General features: G+C 33.6%; 1 protein-coding gene and 1 pseudogene across 1 annotated transcript; one reads left to right on the top strand and one right to left on the bottom strand.

Annotated features, from left to right (window-relative positions):
- Window positions 1–97: 97 nt before the first annotated feature.
- On the bottom strand, window positions 98–5,404 carry LOC123226379 (annotated as a pseudogene).
- A 10,687-nt stretch (window positions 5,405–16,091) lies between these two features.
- On the top strand, window positions 16,092–19,331 carry LOC123225355 (ABC transporter G family member 14-like). The gene is made up of 5 exons (XM_044649290.1): window positions 16,092–16,406; window positions 16,629–17,421; window positions 17,819–17,995; window positions 18,131–18,318; window positions 18,429–19,331. Exons 1-5 carry the CDS (start codon window positions 16,233–16,235, stop codon window positions 19,077–19,079), a joined length of 1,983 nt encoding a protein of 660 aa, XP_044505225.1. The 5' UTR covers window positions 16,092–16,232; the 3' UTR covers window positions 19,080–19,331.

Here is a 19,331-nt window from a genome sequence, read left to right as displayed (position 1 = left end):
AATTCTACATCACGATTCTTTGGCTAATCCTTCATCATTTTTTTCTCGGTTTTCAGTTTCCCTTTGTTTGTCAGAATAGTAAATTGCTCTATCACTCTAATATAATTTCCTTTTTCTTTACAGTTCGCTTTGAAACGATTCATCTACAAGCCAAGCCAAGCCATCCATAAATGTGTGAACGACTAAACAAAACAAACTAATACAACTTTAATCCTTGTATAACACATTTGTATACTCATTATAGGAAGGAATGGTTCTATGTGGCTCCAAAAAGAAAGATTACAACTTTATATTCCTAAAATGGTCCTTATTTGATGTGGATCATGCCTTGCTAGTGACTTTGGATCTGGGTATCCATTCTCGGGAGCCATAATTGCCTTGTAAATTAGTTCGTAAGTTTCAGCCAGTGACCTAGCCACCTTTAGACAGGCTTCAGAACGCAATTTTGGAGCCTGCGTCAGCTCAAATTCAGGAAGAGAACTCTCGCTTCCCAAAATAAACCCAAAGAAAGTCTTTAAACACTCCACGAGATGTCTGAGAAGTTTCTGCCAATGGAGGCCCTGCTGCTGTACTGCCGACCTCCTTGTTTAGAGAAGCATGGAAGTGATGCATCTTTTGTGATAAGCCACATCTTTTTAAAATGGCATCAACTTATTTATCCACCAGAACACGGATATGCTTATTAATCATCGATGCGCGGTTCTTTGCATAGTCAGCTGCAATCTCATGACCAAGTAATGGATGTTGGATGGCACACAAACAGTTGATGAGGAATATTTTGGGGGGAGTCTCATTATTCTGCATCAATTATCAAGGAGGTTAGGATGCAAAAACTATTCAAAAAACTTTGGACATATTGTAACTGTTTCTCCATCAAGTTATTTCCAAAACATAAATTGTGATTCTTCCAAAGGTCACAAATTTTGTCAGGCAGTCCTACCAATAAAAAAAATGATTAGATTAGCTAAATATTGGTCCAGTGCATCAGAAAATAAAATCATTTATTGGACTTCGTAAGAGCGTAATAAAAAGAACCCTTGCATTATTCCTACACCAGATTTCTGCACATAACTTAAAATGTTTGAATTGGACACATCTACCAAAAAAAAGAACCGAGAAATGGCTAACAATATTATCCAGTTGGCACTTAAAAAAAAACCTCTGACGAGCAAAAACTTTAAGAGTAACCAAGGGAGCAGATAAGAGGAAACCTGTGTGGACAAGGTGGAGCTGCTATTGGACAAGATTGCATCAACGGAGGATTTATTAATTTGGCCTGCGTCAGAACTCATTCTACTTTTTCTTGATGAATGCCCAGCTCCCTTGGATTTGTGTGCCTCTGCTGCTTGTTCACACATTGACAAAAATTGCAAGTGATGACTTTTATTTCATTTGTAAAATATAAGAAACATGAAACTATTGCCATCCATAACAGTCTTCACTTTAGTATGGTTTAAAACCCAAATCAAGTTTGGCATAGACTTGAATAATTGAACCTGCAGTTTATCTAGAGCTTAAATATAACAGGCTTGGAATGATAACTTCTTCCACAAATTCTAAATGCAACACTTGGTTACACAAGAAAAACCAGAACAAGAAGTAATCCCACAAAATATAGCACATTTTACACCACTAACATCAAACACAGACACGAGCCTGGATGATAGAATCAAGTAAAGAAGATATCACCAGATCAAAATCAGGTTTCTTTCCAGATGGGGGAACCATCATACTGTTATGGGTCTCAATTATTTCTAGCAGTATGAAGACTCCTTCCCTCACAGCAGGTGGTGGAGAAAGATCAACAGCAACAAGGGGTGGATACTGCAAAAACTTTTCTCCTCGGCTTTTCAATATGTCAAAAAATGTTTTCTGGGCAGCATCCTTGAGTACCCAAAGTGTATTACAGAGAGCAGTCCCTCTCCCAAGTAAATCTGATATCTACACGATAAACGAAAGGTTAAATGTGAGATGGCATTTAAAACAACTTGAAAAACCAAGAGGGATAGAGCTCAACTCACAGTGCAGCTATAAAACTCCAAGGTACTACTGAGTTTATAAGAAATGATCAAACTAGGTTGCGATTGCAAAATGGGTTCAACTCTCACTTTAAATGGCCGGCAAAGCCCTTCAAAAATTCTATCCAGAACAAATGTAAGGCCTGAATCAGTCTTTCCAGAATCATTCTCCAGGTTCTTAGAGAATCGACTAGCAATCACTCCAGTATCTACTGCCGCATCTGGATCTAGTAATCCAAGAACAAGCTCTCGTTCAGATGCCAATGTCTACATTGAAGCAATAGAAATAATCAAAACATTAATTAAACGTCAAAAAACCTCAGCAATATCAAAGTAATAAATATAAATGCAACTAAAAACACGTATCCCACCTGATGTAACCAACCAAGCATGTCTCTGACATATCATAAGGGATCATGAGCATGCACTTCAGTTGGTCTTGGCAATCCACCAGGTACTCCCCGTGTAAGAGCACTTATAAATCTTCTAAATAATGCATTATGCCTCATATTTGCTACCTGTACTGGCAATGAAGTGATACTATTATAACAAGCTGCTACAAAGAACTACTAAGCATGTACCAAGCTTTGGTTATCCAACAATAAGCCTTAAATTAGAATAGAATCACCTCTTCTGCACAATACTTAAAAAGGACAGGCCTTTCCTTAGCAAACTGCTGTATTCAAAAGCTCACCAACTTCAGGATTCTCAGTGTCACCCAATTTCCTACACTCTGCCTTGGAACTGTTCAACATCCAAGCAACAAAATTCTGATTAAAACAACAATGAATTTAAGAGAAAAACAGTTTTTTCTCTCTCTAAGAGATGAATCTATTGATCGTTGATGAATCATTTCTAACAACAGGCTATTTGCAATTACTGAAAAAAAAAAAAGAAAAAAGGCTATTTGCAGTGCTTTGTTAAAGACACAATAAAATATTCATGAATCATGTACATCATTACATGACTAGTTGCATGATAACGACTTCCACTGTTTCATTTACTAAAATCTACTGGCATCAACAAAGCATGAAGCTAAAAAGTTTTTATGTTTGATCTCAGTGTGTTTATAGTACATGAACCAGCTTCTTAAAACCAATGGGAAAGAAGAAAGAACTTCTATTCACCAAAGAAACTTCTCTAATCACATAGGGCCTCACCTGCACAGGCGTTCATAGGCTCCTTCTTGGTATACAGACATCATATCCATGAGCTCCAAACCTGAATGCCGAAAGGACTCCTCAAGTGAATGATTATTCTTGTCATTTCTTCAATAACCAGGAATTAAAATGTAAAGACATGAAAGCACAGATCAAATGAGATAATGTAAATACAACCAAAATGACATGAATATGTGCAGAAAAGCACTAAATATTTCAACAACCAAGAATCTAGCCAAATTTCAAACCATAGATTTCTTTTCTACACATCTAACTTTTAATATCGCTTAAGGGTTTTGCATGATTCTTTTGTCGATCTATTATATATATTGCTAATCCAAAAAAAACATAAAATTGCATTCAGTATGGTAATATTAAATGGGGGTTGAAATTTTTAATTAATTCCCAAAAAATTAGAGCTTAATTCAAAAACTACTTAACAGGTTTCAGTATTTGATAAAGAAAATGATATCTTTCTTTTATTTCTCTAAAAACAAACAGATTTCACTATTTTTTGTTTCAGAAAACTATTATAGAAACACAGTTCTGAACAAATTTGAAACTTGAAAATAATATTTATATTTTTCATTATTAATTACAGAACAGTTTTGCAACACAGTACTGCACAGACACTTACTTTCAAACATTTCCTATGTAAGATAAAGAAAAAATTAGAATTCTTACCAGATGATGAATCCTAAGCAGTACTTTGCAGTTAGCATGAATTTATTTAACATGAAAAAGTGCCTTGAAGAAATTTTCATTTAGGTCCTCATCCCTCAGTGCATTTATCTACGGATGAATATGAATACAGTAATTTGAGTTGGATTTGGACTATAATGGAACAATAGCATATATAAATCTAGAAGTAAAAGTCTTAAACTCCAGCCTCTTCATTAGAGAGCTGATAATCACGAAGAAAGCAAGAAACAATCTCTTGTCTTTGCGTAGTAACTTCAAGATCTCGTTTGAGTCTCTCCGTGGTTTCAATGATATTTCCAGTGGTAGCATTACAACTATTTAAAGCCTTTTCAATCCTGTCAAGTACAGGATTCATTAAATATCATTGTTGCTGTACAATAATTAAAGGTGAACATTGAACAATGTTATAGGATCATTATTTCGTACATATATAAGCACGCATGATAGCAATTAACAGGAAAAGAACGAGAATTGCCCAAAGTATTTCCAATTTCTTTGAATTCTCCCTCTTACCTCTCTTTTCTCTGTAAGTGTATTTCCATTTTTTAGATTTTTTTTCACTTTCCAGCATTTTTTCACCAAACAAACATTCTTAATCGGTACATTATACAATAGATCTTCAGAAAAGCAATTGACAAGTGAACTCCAAAATTCGATCTCCGTGAGAGGTTTTCCATGTTCATAAATGAAAGTTCCAAGTCTTAAGCTACAAAATGTAATGTAAAATGCATGAGACCTGTCACAGCATTGAGCAAGATCATTAACCTCCTCCTCGACGCGATAAAAAGCTTGTTGAGCAGCATGGGAAGCTTGAAGAAAATCGAGATTGATGGAAAGAGAACGCTTTTCTTTAGTGGATCTGAGGTTGCGACGAGTCTGAGGAGTGTTATCAGTTTAGAAAGCTGAGAGTGTTTTGAGAGAAGCCAATAGATCTGGTGTTTCTCTTCTTGATTCCAATACTTTCTTCAGCTTGCGGGAAAGCCCTGGCGCCTAGGCCTGGATTTGGGCTGGATTGGAGCGGAGTCAAATTCGGCTCGATTTGTATAAAATTAAGTTCGAATAAAGCTGAGAGTGTTTTGAGAGAAGCCAATAGATCTGGTGTTTCTCTTCTTGATTCCAATACTTTCTTCAGCTTGCGGGAAAGCCCTGGCGCCTAGGCCCGGATTTGGGCTGGATTGGAGCAGAGTCAAATTCGGCTCGATTTGTATAAAATTAAGTTCGAATTCGAACTTAGTTTGTTTCAAAAGAGTCGAGTTTGACTTTGACTCTAATCGAGCTTTTAACTATCTCTTTTTTTAAATGATATCATTTTAATACATATTAGTAAAAACAACATCGTTTTATATCAAAATTTTTAGTTTGTAAGTTTGACGAGTTAAACACTCTAAAACTTGAATTCAAAAATATTGAACTTTCAAGTTTAAATTCAACTCATTTTGAACTTACTTAAATTAAATTTAAATTTGAATTCAAATAAACTCGATTCAAATCTAACCCTACTTATGTCAATACCACCATCCCCATATTCTAAATTCTAATTTGGGGTATTAATTAAAACCCACAAAAATGTTTCGTTTAAACTTTTCTTTAAGGAAACTTTTGTCACATTTATCGTTATAAATAAATTATATATGATTTACCTATTTTATCTCTAGGGGTCGTTTAGTTCTGAAAATTTAAAAATTACTTTGGAAATTTATCTTTTATTACTTACATTATTTCGTTTGACTTGTCAGTAATAAAATATTACAGTAATCTTCTGTTACCAATGGTAATACGACAGATAATATAAATAATAATCTGATTATCACATTTTACTAAAATAATCTTGATTTTATTATAATTATATTATTATTTATTAATTTTTTGAGACAAAAAAATAATTTTTAATTAATATAACAAATAATATAAAAATATTTAAAAATAATTATATCTAAGCTTATTTAAGTAAAATAATTTACTATTATTTTTTTATTACCTTTAATCAAACACAATAATTATTTATGTCTATCAAATTTTGTCAAACATAGCAATCATTTATACCTAGTAATCTTTTCAGTAGTCTATTTTTAAGGTAATTTTTTTATTTTGATAAAAAAAATATTACTCAAACCAAATGTCTCTCTTAATGTCAAAATTTAATAAAAATTGAAATATTTTCTTTTTTAGGTAAACGTAAACCTTGCAAGCTTAAATCAAAGACAACAAATTGAAAACATACTATCAACAATTTCATTTTTGCAGTTCAAACGTCCAACAAATACAATACCAGCAATTTTATTTTTGTCATCCGTTCAATAAACCCCGAGTTTATATAATATTGTTAATATCTTTAAACTATAATTAGATTGATAAAAATTGGGTCAAGTATTCTGGTTTTTATGGTTGTTAAAGTTTTAAGGTTTTCAATTGATTTGTGATGATTATTTTGTATATTTAGTTATACATTTGATTGAATTTTATCTGATTGTATTATCGTTATCGGAGAAAAAAGTCATGCGAAAAAAGTGTATATTCACTAAAAACGCATTTGCATATACGTGCATATTTGCACGTGCACGTGCATTTGCTTTCGCAGTCAAATTTTTGCAAGTAAATATTGCAAAAATTAATAATAATTCAATCTAAAATTTACAACTAAGGATGCGAATGCGTGTGCATTTAATTGTAATGCTGAAAAACTATTGAATTTTATATTAAATTTAGGCTATAAATATCATTTATGTTTATGAGACAACAAATTGAAATGCGTGCGCGTGATGGGCATTTGATGTTTATTTGACAATTTATTGCCTAAATTTAATATCATGTTTGTGTTTGGTAATTTAAATTTAATATAACGTTTATACTATTAGGCAATTTATTTCCTAAATTTAATATCATGTTTATTGTCCACTATAAATTGCGCAGCATGCGCTTGTATGTTAGACAATAAATTTAATGAGGGTTTAAAGTTTAGGATTTAGAGTAAAACAAACTTTATTTGAATAAATCTATTATAAACGAGCACAAACACGAATACAAGCTTAAGCATAAATCAAAAAACAAATACGAACCCAAATTCGAACAAAGTCATACTCAACTCGACGAGCCGAGAAAGGCTTGCTTAATTAATTAAAATTTTAAAGAAAAAAATACCTAAAGTTATAAACTCTATTATGTTTCTTCTTCTTATCAGTCATTGCAACTCAACTCAGACTCTCTCAGCCTCCTCTACTTGTTCACACTCCTGGACATCGTGTCCTCAACGTTGTTGGCTCTTTTTCCCTGTATTTCATTTTCTCTGTTGCATGTCTTTAGAAACTTTTGGCCTTTCTCCAGTGTTTCTCAGACGATTCTCCTGCAAACTATTAGCATTCAGTGACATCAATAAAGTCAAGTAGTCAACTAAAATCTTCTGTAAGTCAAGTAGGCTGTAAACCCAACTTTGTTGCTATTAATCTCCTTCATTACTGATTAAACTATTGCTAAATTAGTTCATTATTTATGGGAGAGCAAAACGCACTTACATCAAATGAAGTTGATCGTACTGTTGTTTTTTGACTTTGTAATACTTTGCAGTGTAAACCCAGCTTTGTTGCTAATGAAAATGTTTTGTTGTTATATCTCTGCTTTGTTGCTTATAAAAACGGTAAGAGTAATGAATTTCAGGGTTGTGATACTTTGTTATGGAAACCCAATTGATAGATGGTTGATTGATTGAATGGAAAAGGACAATAAAATCTAAGTGGACCGAGTTAAGATGAATATATCGTGCGTACCCTAGTGAGTGTATGCAAACCTGAGCCAATGCGAGCCAATTACAAATAGTAAAATTATCAAACGAGTCGAGCACAAACATGTGATTGAGCAAGTTCGGCGAACCCAAGTCTCAACCAATCCAAAAAAGTTGGGTCTTATAAGGCTTGGCTCGGCTCTTTTTCAACTCTAACTTTAACTAATACAACAAATGTTGACTTTTTACAAGTAATGTAATTTGTGACTACTAATAAATAAACAAAAATATTAACCTCTTTTAGAAATTTATATTCAAAGCTTTTACCTTTTATCAGTGAAAGTTTCTATAATAAGTCTTCAACAAAAATTTCAATTTATTATAATATAAGTTATCAAACGTACTTATTTTCAATATGATGATGTACTATTAGAGTATATTGCCGTTAAGTATGTCGAAAAAGAATATGACTAAAAAGAAGAGGTATTATTGAAATAAATGATAAATTTGTTTAAAAAAATAACTGTATCAAAAGTTTGTTTAGAAAAATTTAGACCAAAATTTTTTTGCTAATTTTAATTAATATCTCTTGTAATTTCTAATAGATGTATTCTTTATGGGAGGTTAGAGAATAACCAAATCAAAATGTTGAAGAATGGGTGAGTATGATGAATTTCCAAATTATTGGGGTATATGGAACGATATTAAAACTCAGAGGATTATAAAAAAAATAACCATTCATACCACGTCACTGGATCAAATTGGGCCTTCTAATTTCCCACCGTGTGATGGATGGGTTCATTTACACCATAAACATCAAGAAGTTGGCGAGGGATTATGTGTGCAAGATCATGAGTTACTTATAATAGTGATTGTCTTGACCCATACAATATGCACTAGGCCTATTAATCGGGCAAACTTGGTCACAATTTTCTAAAAACATTCTTCTGTTTCTGGTTTTTTCAGCCCAATTTATTAATATTTTTCAAATTTCATTCCTATTTGGATCTATTTTCAAAATTTTGAAAACTTGTAAATACAGCTTTATGATCTCTTGTCAATTTGAAAACCTGTCAATTGAATTTGGTAGGTCCAAGACTCGATTGCTCTACTTGAAAAAAAGTGTTTCAAACTGAATAAATTTCAAAATAAACGAGAGGTTATTGTACTAACTGTCTCTTGTATTTATTTGTTGGGAAAAGGACTATTTCCCATCCATGTTTTAGGTATATCTCAAACTCATACCCATGAGAGATGAAAATCCAGTTTTCCCACCTATGATCAAATTGCCGTCCAATTTCTCAATTAGGGATAGAGGTAAAATCGATATTTTACTGTTTAAAACCTTAAAACTTTAAAATTTTACCATTTTTTCCCTCCAGCTTTTAAAAACTGACCACTAAACCCATCCTCAAAGTTTAAAAAGTTTAGATTTCATCCCTAGGGTTTGCTTCTTTCTCCAGTCACCACCGACGACCGATGCATTCCATCGATCTCGCATCTCCGACTACAAAGGATGACCTTTCGTCGCACAGATCTGGATGACGAAGTGTCGTCCTTCGTCGTCTGGTGGAGCGACGAAGAAAGACCTCTTCGTCGCACCGTGTGACGAGGAGATGAAGATCTCTTCGTCGCACCGTGTGACGAGAAGATGAAGATCTCTTCGTCGCACTACCGCCGTCGCACTAGGAGAAGGAGGAGGTCGGTGACGACGTCGAAAAATGAAATTGAAAAATAGGGGTGAAACTACTATTTTTGAAAGTTATGGGGGACGACTGCATTTTGAAAAATATGGAAACCCTAGGTTTGGGGGTGAAAATGTTAGTTTTCAAAGTGTAAAAACTTTGGTCAAAGATGAAATATTAGTTTCTAAAACCTAAGGGGGTGAAAAGTAATAACTTTATAACTTTTTAATATAAACAGTAAAATATCAATTTTACCCCTGTCCCTAACTGAGAAATTGGACGACAGTTTGGTCATAAGTGAAAAAACTGGATTTTCATTTTTCGTGGGTATAAGTTTGAGATAGACCTAAAAAATAGGTGGGAAATAGTCTTTTTCCCTTATTTGTTTTATGATTATGTTTCTACTATTATTCATAGAGAATAGAATAGAGGATACATTGCCAGTCTATCTACGAAAGAGACATTAATTCGTGGGTATACTTGTTTTCTTAGTTCATCATACTTTAAAATGGCTAATCTTGTGTTTGTTATTATTGATTTTGATATATGTATATCTTTGTCCACTGGCACATCAAACTATGCATGCGCGTGCTTTTCAAGAGGGATATATATATATAGCCCAAGATTTCCAAGCCGCACAATCATTCCATTCATCATTTCATAGATTTCTTCACTTTCAACAAAATTCTAAGGCCAAACGACTATTTCCCACCAATGTTTGATGTTTTCTCAAGTTTTCATCATTTAACTATGAAAATATCATATACTCACCTATGACGGTTAAATTTAACTAAACCCTAACATCTAAAAATTTTATCTCTTTTTATCCCCCTAAACTTTAAAAACTAAAATTTTTCTTTAGCCTAAGTTTTAAAAAATAGCAGTTTCACCCTAGGGTTTGGTTTTGAAATCTCTGGTGACCTCTCTGGCTCCGTTGCCGACGACGTCTCCCTCCCGAAGCATTCTCTCCTTCTGACGATCATTTTCCTCCTATTTGGAGGTTCGATCGGTGTCGGAGACGTCTTGAGAGACGAAGAACTTCGTCGGGGAAGACGAAGTTCTTCGTCTTCCCAGACAAAGACGACAACTTCATCTTCGTCTGGGAAGACGAAGAACTTCGTCTTCCCCGACGAAGTTCTTCGTCTCCCAAGGCGTATCTGACGCCGATCAGACCTCTAAATGAGAGGAAAAGGATCGTCGGAAGGAGAAGATGCTTCAAGAGGGAGACGTCGTCGACAACGGAGCCAGAGAGGTCACCGGAGATTTCAAAACCAAACCCTAGGGTGAAACTGCTATTTTTTAAAACTTAGGCTAAGGAAAATTTTAGTTTTTAAAGTTTAGGGGGGCAAAATTTGATTCTATTTTAGTTTATTTTTAATATTATAGAGAAAATGACGATTTTACCCTTACCACCGTTAGGGTTTGGTTAAATTTAACCAGTCATGGGTGGATGTTTGGTGTTTAGTATTTCTATAGTTAAAGGGTGGAAATTTGAGAAAACATCAAACCTTGGGTGGGAAATTGTCGTTTGGCCAAATTCTAAAAGCAACACCCCCTTACTTCTGTGTTAGTTCTTATTCATTTTGCCTCAGCTGATCCACCATAACTGTTAACAATAATAACCACCATCATGCTCCATCATCATCTCTTTCTATGTTCTCTCTTCAAAATATATATATATATATATATATATATATATATATATATATATATATATATATTAATGTTTTAAATTGACCCTAAAAGTTAATAAAGTTAGTGAAACATTAAAGTTTCTAAGGTAAAAGTTTAAGTTCGAATCTTTGTCACGTTTATAAAATCTTGAGTTAATAAAGTTATAGGTTCGATCACTATGCTCCGAGTTTACCCATTCAATAAATATAGACGAAGTCTTCGATTATCAAAAAAAAAAAGTTTTGAGTTGATAAGATAAACAATAAAACTATGTACACCTATTTTTGGTATATAATTAATATACACAGATGAGGTGTTATCATGCGATTAGATGTTTCTTTATTATATGATAACACATGTTTTAAAATCACCTAATTACATGATGACACATCACTGTATATAAGAATTATGTACCAAAAATGGGTACACATAGCATTGCTCTAAGATAAATTGGCAATGTGTAACATTTTATTTTAATAACTTAGTCATTATCAAGCTATTATCAGTTTTAAATACACAATTTATTATAATTTTATTTTTGTGACCTAAAAACAAAACGATACATAAGTCCAAAACAAATAATATATTGACAATTAATTAGGTTATTAGATCAAAATATTACAAATGATATGAGAGTCATTTTATATATTTCGTGAGTAATAATTAGACAAATCTTATTGAGTATACTAAGTTTTATAAAGAGATGAATGATACCTTTAGACAAAGTTCATACTAACAAAATATTAAAAAAAAAAAAGATATATTTCATATCTCATATTATTTAAAATAATAAAATATAACTGATTAAATAATTTTTAAACTTTTAAACTACCAAAATATATTTTAAATTATAAAATTTAAATATCAAACATGACTTTGTGTCCAGAAGGGACAATACGGGAGATGGTCAAAGTGTTACCTTGTGTGGGAGAATAATTAATGCATAAGACTCGAAAACATTAGAAGCACACGCGTGGTTAGGTTGGTTCTTTTGTGTCTGCATAAAATCTTTGAAACAAAGCTAGCAGCTGAATTCTTCCATTTAATTTGTTTATTGCTGAATTACATGTGGTTCTCGTCCTCCACATCATTTCCACTTAGAATATTTATGCTTCTTAACTCTGATTGCAGTGTGACATGGTTTATCACATGGGTGTGTGAATGTAATGTGTATCACACTTGCTATAAACCATATAAATTTAAAGGACAAGGACTAGTCTCTCCCTCAACTTATCCATCCATCTGTATCATATTCAACATCCACCACACGTACTTCACTAACTAAATCTACTACAACTTTACCCCTCTCTCTCTTTTAGTCATTTATTTATAATGCTTACCAAGGCAACACACACACACACACACACACACACATATATATACATACATATATATCACTTGTGTCTTCATCATGTTCCTATATCTTCCTATTTCATCATCACTTTTTTCTTTTTTTCTCTGGCCATGCTTTTTCCAATGGCTCGCATTTTATATTTCTAATTCTGTCTTGAATCTTTATCTCCTTCGTTTAGAAATCATGCGTATGTATGTATGTATGTATGCATGTATCAACGCACATAACACTAGCGCTATATCTATATATTCGAAAATCAGAACTAACAAAACCAAAATATATACATCTTTTCAATGATGTAAATTCCACCAGCACCAGAATCAACACGCCTCACTCTCATCCCATTTCATCCATCTCCAGGAATTGATGAGGTCCCTTTTTAGGCCTCTCCACCAAATGATTTGGTTGTGTAAACGTGATGAATGAGAGCATAATAACACTCAAATTTCCCCACTAGAAACTGGGAGTGCCTTCCACTTGTCCACTTCCCAACTTACTTCACAACTCACCATTTCCAACTATTCCATTACATTAACAATCTCAACATAACGTTTTCTATTTTATAATAAGTTGGATCTTAAATCTTAATAATAATAATAATGCTGGTAGGACGTTGCCCTTATTGTTTCTTCTGGTGTCCTTTGACAACAAATCCTTCTTCAACACCTTGAACAATATATAAATTGCCCTATTTCTGAAAAATTCTATTAGAAATGATCACAAAATTCATTAAACTCAATTTGGAGTATGATTATATAGCTTTAGAAAGCATAATCAGTTGTGATTATATATTTTATAGTCATAATGTATATAATGGCAGTGGAGATTAACTGACCTTCATTATCATTAACTTTAATAATAATCTTTCTCAACTTAAATAATTATATACATAATTAAGTTGCACTACCAACTAGCTACTTAATTATCATATCACCATCTAGATCATAAAGGCGATCTTTGAATCTAGTGGTTGTCCTTGTCAATATATTATCTTATAAACAAGAAACAAAACCTAACTAATTGCAGCCGAACTATAAAGTATTTTATATATATATATATATATATATATATATATATATATATATATATATATATATATATATATATATATATATATATATATTATTTCTTAATCGAGAGGATCCTTTGTTAGCAGTAAATAACATTAGACATTGATGTGAAATGAGAGAGATTCGGCATATGGGAAATCTTTGTTTTTTTAATATAATATATATGCTATAAACCTATGAGTTTGAGAAAGACAAGGAAAGAATCCATATTTACAAGAAGATGGAGGGGGAAGGGGAAGGGGAGGAGCGTATAGTGTATAGATAAAGTTAAAGAGATGGGGAGAGGGAATTAAAGAGGAATAATGAAAAAAGAAGGGGATTATTAACGGTAGAAATTGCAACTCTTCATGCACACTTAAATTTATATATAATAATAATAAATGTACAAGTTGGGGAGCCGAAAGAATGTGCACTCAAAAATGATGAGCACCCAAAAATGATGAGCACCAACTGTATCAATTAGCAGCCAAATTATCTCACTTACCCCAATCTAAGTCTTCAACCTTCAAAAAAGCTGCCTGGCTCCACCCTCGGACCCCTCCATCAACTTCATTAATCTTAGTGCTTTGCACTAAGATTTTTATTTCATATATTTACGCAATAAAATATATATATATATATACATATAAAATCAAGTAGTAATGATATAGAAAGGGCATATTGAATTTCGGTGATACGAATGTAGTAAAAAATTAATAGTATTCGAAAAGGGAATAATAGAAAATTCACTTGGCTTTACGAGAAAAATTACCGTTACGATTTTCACTTTTTTATATTGATTTCACACACAATGACAATAATACATCATCTTTCATATTCTTTTGTTATTTATTTTTTCGACTTCAAAGATTATTTATTTATAATTTCTATGTATGTTGTCGACTATATGAATAGATAAAAGTTGCTAAAATTCTTGCTGTGTAGTGTGTGTAGCTATGAATATAAATATACGTTATTGGTCCCGTAAATCTAACGCAACAACGCCATTTACAAGTTCGAATGAAATCCTTTTATTTCTTTGTATGAACTCATTTAGATGATCGAATTTACCGAAAGAGGAAACTCCGAAGATGCTTATAATTCAAGAAGACACAACCCTGTATCATACATATGTCCAGTTGCTTATCTGAAAATTTTCCTATCTAAGACTATAGCCTAAAACAAAGATATTAATAACGATATATAGATAAATATTTTAACCAATTATGCCTTCATATTATTGCAGATATATATTAAAAAAAAAATGTAGATGCTTCTTGTCTGAATTAAACGGTAAGAACTAATATATATCACATGCATGAATGCATTGACTGAAGGGGGAGAATCAAAGAGATACTTTTGGTTTGGTGTCTTATGCTTTTTATTTCCAGTGCTGGGAATTGGCCCCAAATGCACAGAACTTGCAGAATACTCATCTTAATGTCATTGTCCTAAGTATATTATTACTTAAAAGTATGTGAAAATAACTAACTTCCCATCTAGTTTTTGGCTTTGTTAATCAGGTTTATATATTAATTTCACAGTGACTGCAGACAGTGACACAGATGAATAAGGAATATATGCAAATTAATATAGGGGTGTTGGAGCAAAAAAATATATGTAAAGAGATTTGTTGATATCTAACTTACGTTATTTTATGTTGCAAAAACCAATGGTCGATGGAACATCATCGGTTTTGCTTTTCCAAAAGAAAGTAAAAAGGAAAATCAAAAGAACAAAGCAAGAACTAACACATGATCACCATACAGATGCAAAAGCCAGCTATATATATTCTAATATTTTCGAAAATATGTAAAACAACTCAATGTATACTACTAAAATGATATAAGAAACATAATAAGAATTGGCACAATACACAAATAAAGAGAAGAAGAGAATGCGAAGGAGATATTGATTGGATTTTTACTTAGAAACGGCGTATCAGCATGAGGGTATTTGCAGAAGAGTTGTCGATTGGCTGTCTTTTTAAATGGTGGGAAACACCATGATGTCTTCTAGGCAGTACTCCATTTAGTTTTCACATGCACGCAGTGTAGCATATCTATAAAGATTATAAATTGCTAATAATTTTGAATAAGAAATTTCAGAAATATTGCACAAAAATGGGTTATGACCTCGAAACCTTAATGTATTTGTACGTTTATATATAGACAGATATCTATGATCATGAGCTTGATCTTGCCTTTGATTTGTGAGATCGTGGGAAGCATTATATATCATTGATTTGTCTACTTGGAAATAATGAAGAATCTACTTTCTTTTTTCACATGCACCACTGCACAACAAAAAAACAAAACAAGATCCGAAAAAACATCAGAATAAAAATATGTTGACTAATATGATAAGTGTTGCTAAGTTTAGTAGTATATGTATTTATATATACATTGTTCTTTCAAGCACTTTAATTTCCTCGTGAGAATTAATATGGTTTGCCTTTGTAACTTCTGATATTCCAATTGCCGTAATTTGATCTGAGCTGCATAATAAATCCGTGTAATTGAAGTTGAACATAAGAAGATGATAGAAAAGAAGCTGCTGATAATGAGGAACTAAGGAAAGAGATTAATATAAATAGTGGTTATAAGGAGTTAGTGTTAGTATAATATTAAGGGAAAGAAAGTGGGAACCCACCATGGAGGGCATGAAGCCTAAGCACACACAAACAGGACAAATCCTCGACTCTACTATATATTTATGTGCTCTACTTCACTTTGGGGATAGGCCGAATTAAAAGTAAAGCCTTAACTTCTCTACCTTTTCTGAATCATCACCACCACCACCACCACCACCACCACTTCACCCACCCAAAATTAAAACAATAGCATCCTTCATTAATTCAATCATTTTATTTACCATGCCTCAGCTCAACTGCATAGCACCAAAACCTGAACATGGCAGCACTAGTGATCCAGTGGAAGGTGGTCTCAGTCTGACAAAGATGTCTTCTGAGTCTCAAAACAAGGCGGTCCTTGCCTTTCCAGTACAACCGAAACCACTCCAACTCCCCTTGTATCCTATAACTCTAAAGGTCTCTCTAATCATCATACCATTGATTATATTACTCATTATGCAACTTTCCATTAGTCCTTTTTCCATCATAAGATATCTTACCATCATGTACAATATAGTAGTTTCTCTGTCTCTCTTCAAATTATTGCAATCGTGTATTACTTATATGCGAAATCTTTATTTTTAGCTATTACTTATATGCGAAATCTTTATTTTTAGCTAACATCTCACTTGTTTGCAGTTTGAGGAGGTGGTGTACAAAGTGAAATCAGAGCAGGAAGGATTTTGCTGTGGTGGTACATGGGGCACCAAGGAAAAGACTATACTAAACGGAATCACAGGTGTGGTTTGTCCTGGAGAACTGTTAGCCATGTTAGGGCCTTCAGGAAGTGGTAAAACCACTCTTCTTTGTGCTCTTGGAGGCCGTCTCAGTGGCAAGTTGTCCGGAAAAATCACCTACAATGGTCAGCCTTTTTCTGGTTCCGTAAAGAGAAGAACAGGATTTGTTGCACAGGATGACATTTTATATCCACATCTCACTGTCACTGAAGCACTTTTTTTCACTGCACTTCTAAGGCTTCCCAATAGCTTGAGCAGGAATGAGAAACTCCAACATGTGGAACAAGTTATAACTGAACTGGGGTTAACTAGGTGCAGGAATAGCATGATTGGAGGGCCACTTGTGAGAGGAATATCAGGAGGAGAGAAAAAGAGAGTAAGTATAGCTCAAGAGATGCTAATCAACCCATGCTTATTATTGTTAGATGAGCCAACCTCGGGTTTGGACTCAACCACAGCTCAGAGGATTCTAACCACTATCAAAAGGCTAGCAAGTGGAGGTCGAACCATCATAACCACCATTCACCAACCATCTAGCCGACTTTATCACATGTTTGATAAAGTAGTTTTGCTATCAGAAGGCTCCCCAATCTACAATGGTCCTGCATCAACAGCTCTGGACTACTTTTCCTCCATTGGTTTCTCAACATCCATGATTGTGAATCCAGCCGATCACTTACTTGATCTTGCCAATGGTAAATTCTTTAGTTCTTCATATTTTTACTTTTCCAATTTGAAGTTTTATATCATTCGTGGTGAGGGGGAGGTTACTCTTGCTAAGTCATCATTTCTTTAGATTTCCTTTAACATGAGACGAGGATATTAGTTGGCCTACCGACAGTGGTGCTTTTACCATTATGTAAGTGGAATATAATTAATATGGCAAAGATTCCACCATCCCAAGCATACAAATCATCAGTTTTTGTTTTCTTGAGTGTCGCATAAACATGCCAAATGATTTTGTGCACAGCAAATAGGTTATATTTTAGTGATTGATTATCTCAAACTTGTTGCTTTGCTTTTTGTCTGATTTAACAGAGAAAGAATGTGTACAATGACATAAAGTTGATGCGAAATATTTAAATTTTGCAGGAATAAGCCCTGATTTCAAGCACCCAACTGAGCAAAGTGAGAACATGGAACTAGAGCAGAAGTCTCTTAGGGAAAATCTGAAATCTTCTTATGAAAAGAACATTTCCGCAAGATTAAAAGCTGAACTATACAATTCTGAAATCAATAACTACAGCCATACAAAAGATGCTTCCATAAGTAGCTTTCTAATCTTTTTATTTTTTTTAATTGTTTTTAACCTCTTGATTGCCTTATTTTTTAACTTCAATTATCTTTCTAATTCTCTTTTCTACTGGTTTAGCTAATATGGAGTATCAATTTTGAATGATGCAGGAAGTAACAGGAAAGCAGAGCAATGGTGCACAAGCTGGTGGCATCAGTTCAGAGTGCTGCTGCAGAGGGGGTTGAGGGAAAGGAGGTATGAAGCTTTCAACAAGCTTAGAATTTTCCAAGTCATCAGTGTTGCTGTACTTGGTGGACTCCTATGGTGGCATACTCCAACTTCTCACATTGAAGATAGGGTAAGAATTGCTCTATGCAGGAAAAAAAAAATTTCATACTTTGTCAAAAAAAATGGTGGCTAGACTAATTTTCTAATAGATGGTAAACAAGGCTTTCCTTTTGAATGCAGATTGCATTGCTCTTCTTCTTCTCAGTATTCTGGGGCTTCTATCCTCTGTACAATGCAGTTTTTACATTTCCCCAAGAAAGAACAATGCTAATTAAGGAACGAACATCAGGCATGTATCGCCTTTCCTCCTACTTTTTGGCCAGAACATTTGGGGACCTGCCACTGGAGCTTGCCCTTCCAACTGCATTTGTATTCATAATATATTGGATGGGTGGCCTTAAAGCTGATCCAGTTACTTTCATCTTATCCTTACTTATTGTCCTTTACACAGTCCTTGTTGCTCAAAGTCTTGGCTTAGCCATAGGTGCTATTCTGATGGACATAAAACAAGCCACTACTTTAGCTTCAGTTACAACTCTTGTTTTCCTGATAGCTGGAGGATACTATGTGCAACAAATCCCACCCTTTATAGTGTGGCTGAAGTACTTGAGCTATAGCTACTACTGTTACAAGCTTCTACTTGGGGTTCAATACAGTGAGGATGACTATTATGAGTGCTCAAAGGGAGTGCTGTGCAGGGTTGCAGATTTTCCTGCTGTCAAGTCAATGGGGCTGAACCATTTATGGATAGATGTATGTATTATGGCTCTGATGTTGGTGGGTTATCGACTGGTTGCTTACATGGCACTGCATCGAGTGCAATTGAGGTAAATTTAGCATAGGTCACATCCCCTCAAATGTGACAATTTGAAGAGTTCTCTCCTTCAACTGAGGAATAATGTTAGGCCTAAAGGGGAATTATGTGAGACTTTGGATCAACTTGCCAGGAAGTTGATAGGCCTTTTTTTTTTTGTTGTAGTTTAGATAATACTAACTAGAAGTTTCAATTTCAGAATAAAATTATACCATTCTGCTCTAGAACAAGAGGAAAGTAAATTGCACATACATTTCTCATTGTAGGAA

This window comes from Mangifera indica, chromosome 9 (assembly GCF_011075055.1).
Source record: "Mangifera indica cultivar Alphonso chromosome 9, CATAS_Mindica_2.1, whole genome shotgun sequence".
In the NCBI taxonomy this organism is placed as follows: Eukaryota; Viridiplantae; Streptophyta; class Magnoliopsida; order Sapindales; family Anacardiaceae; genus Mangifera; species Mangifera indica.
This window is presented reverse-complemented; position numbering and strand designations above follow the sequence as displayed.

Coding starts and splice junctions, on each gene's coding strand:
- LOC123225355 (XM_044649290.1), top strand. CDS start 16,233: ATGCCTCAGCTCAACTGCATAGCACCAAAACCTGAACATGGCAGCACT. Junction 16,407..16,628: donor TGTATCCTATAACTCTAAAG/GTCTCTCTAATC, acceptor ACTTGTTTGCAG/TTTGAGGAGGTGGTGTACAA. Junction 17,996..18,130: donor TACAAAAGATGCTTCCATAA/GTAGCTTTCTAA, acceptor TGAATGATGCAG/GAAGTAACAGGAAAGCAGAG.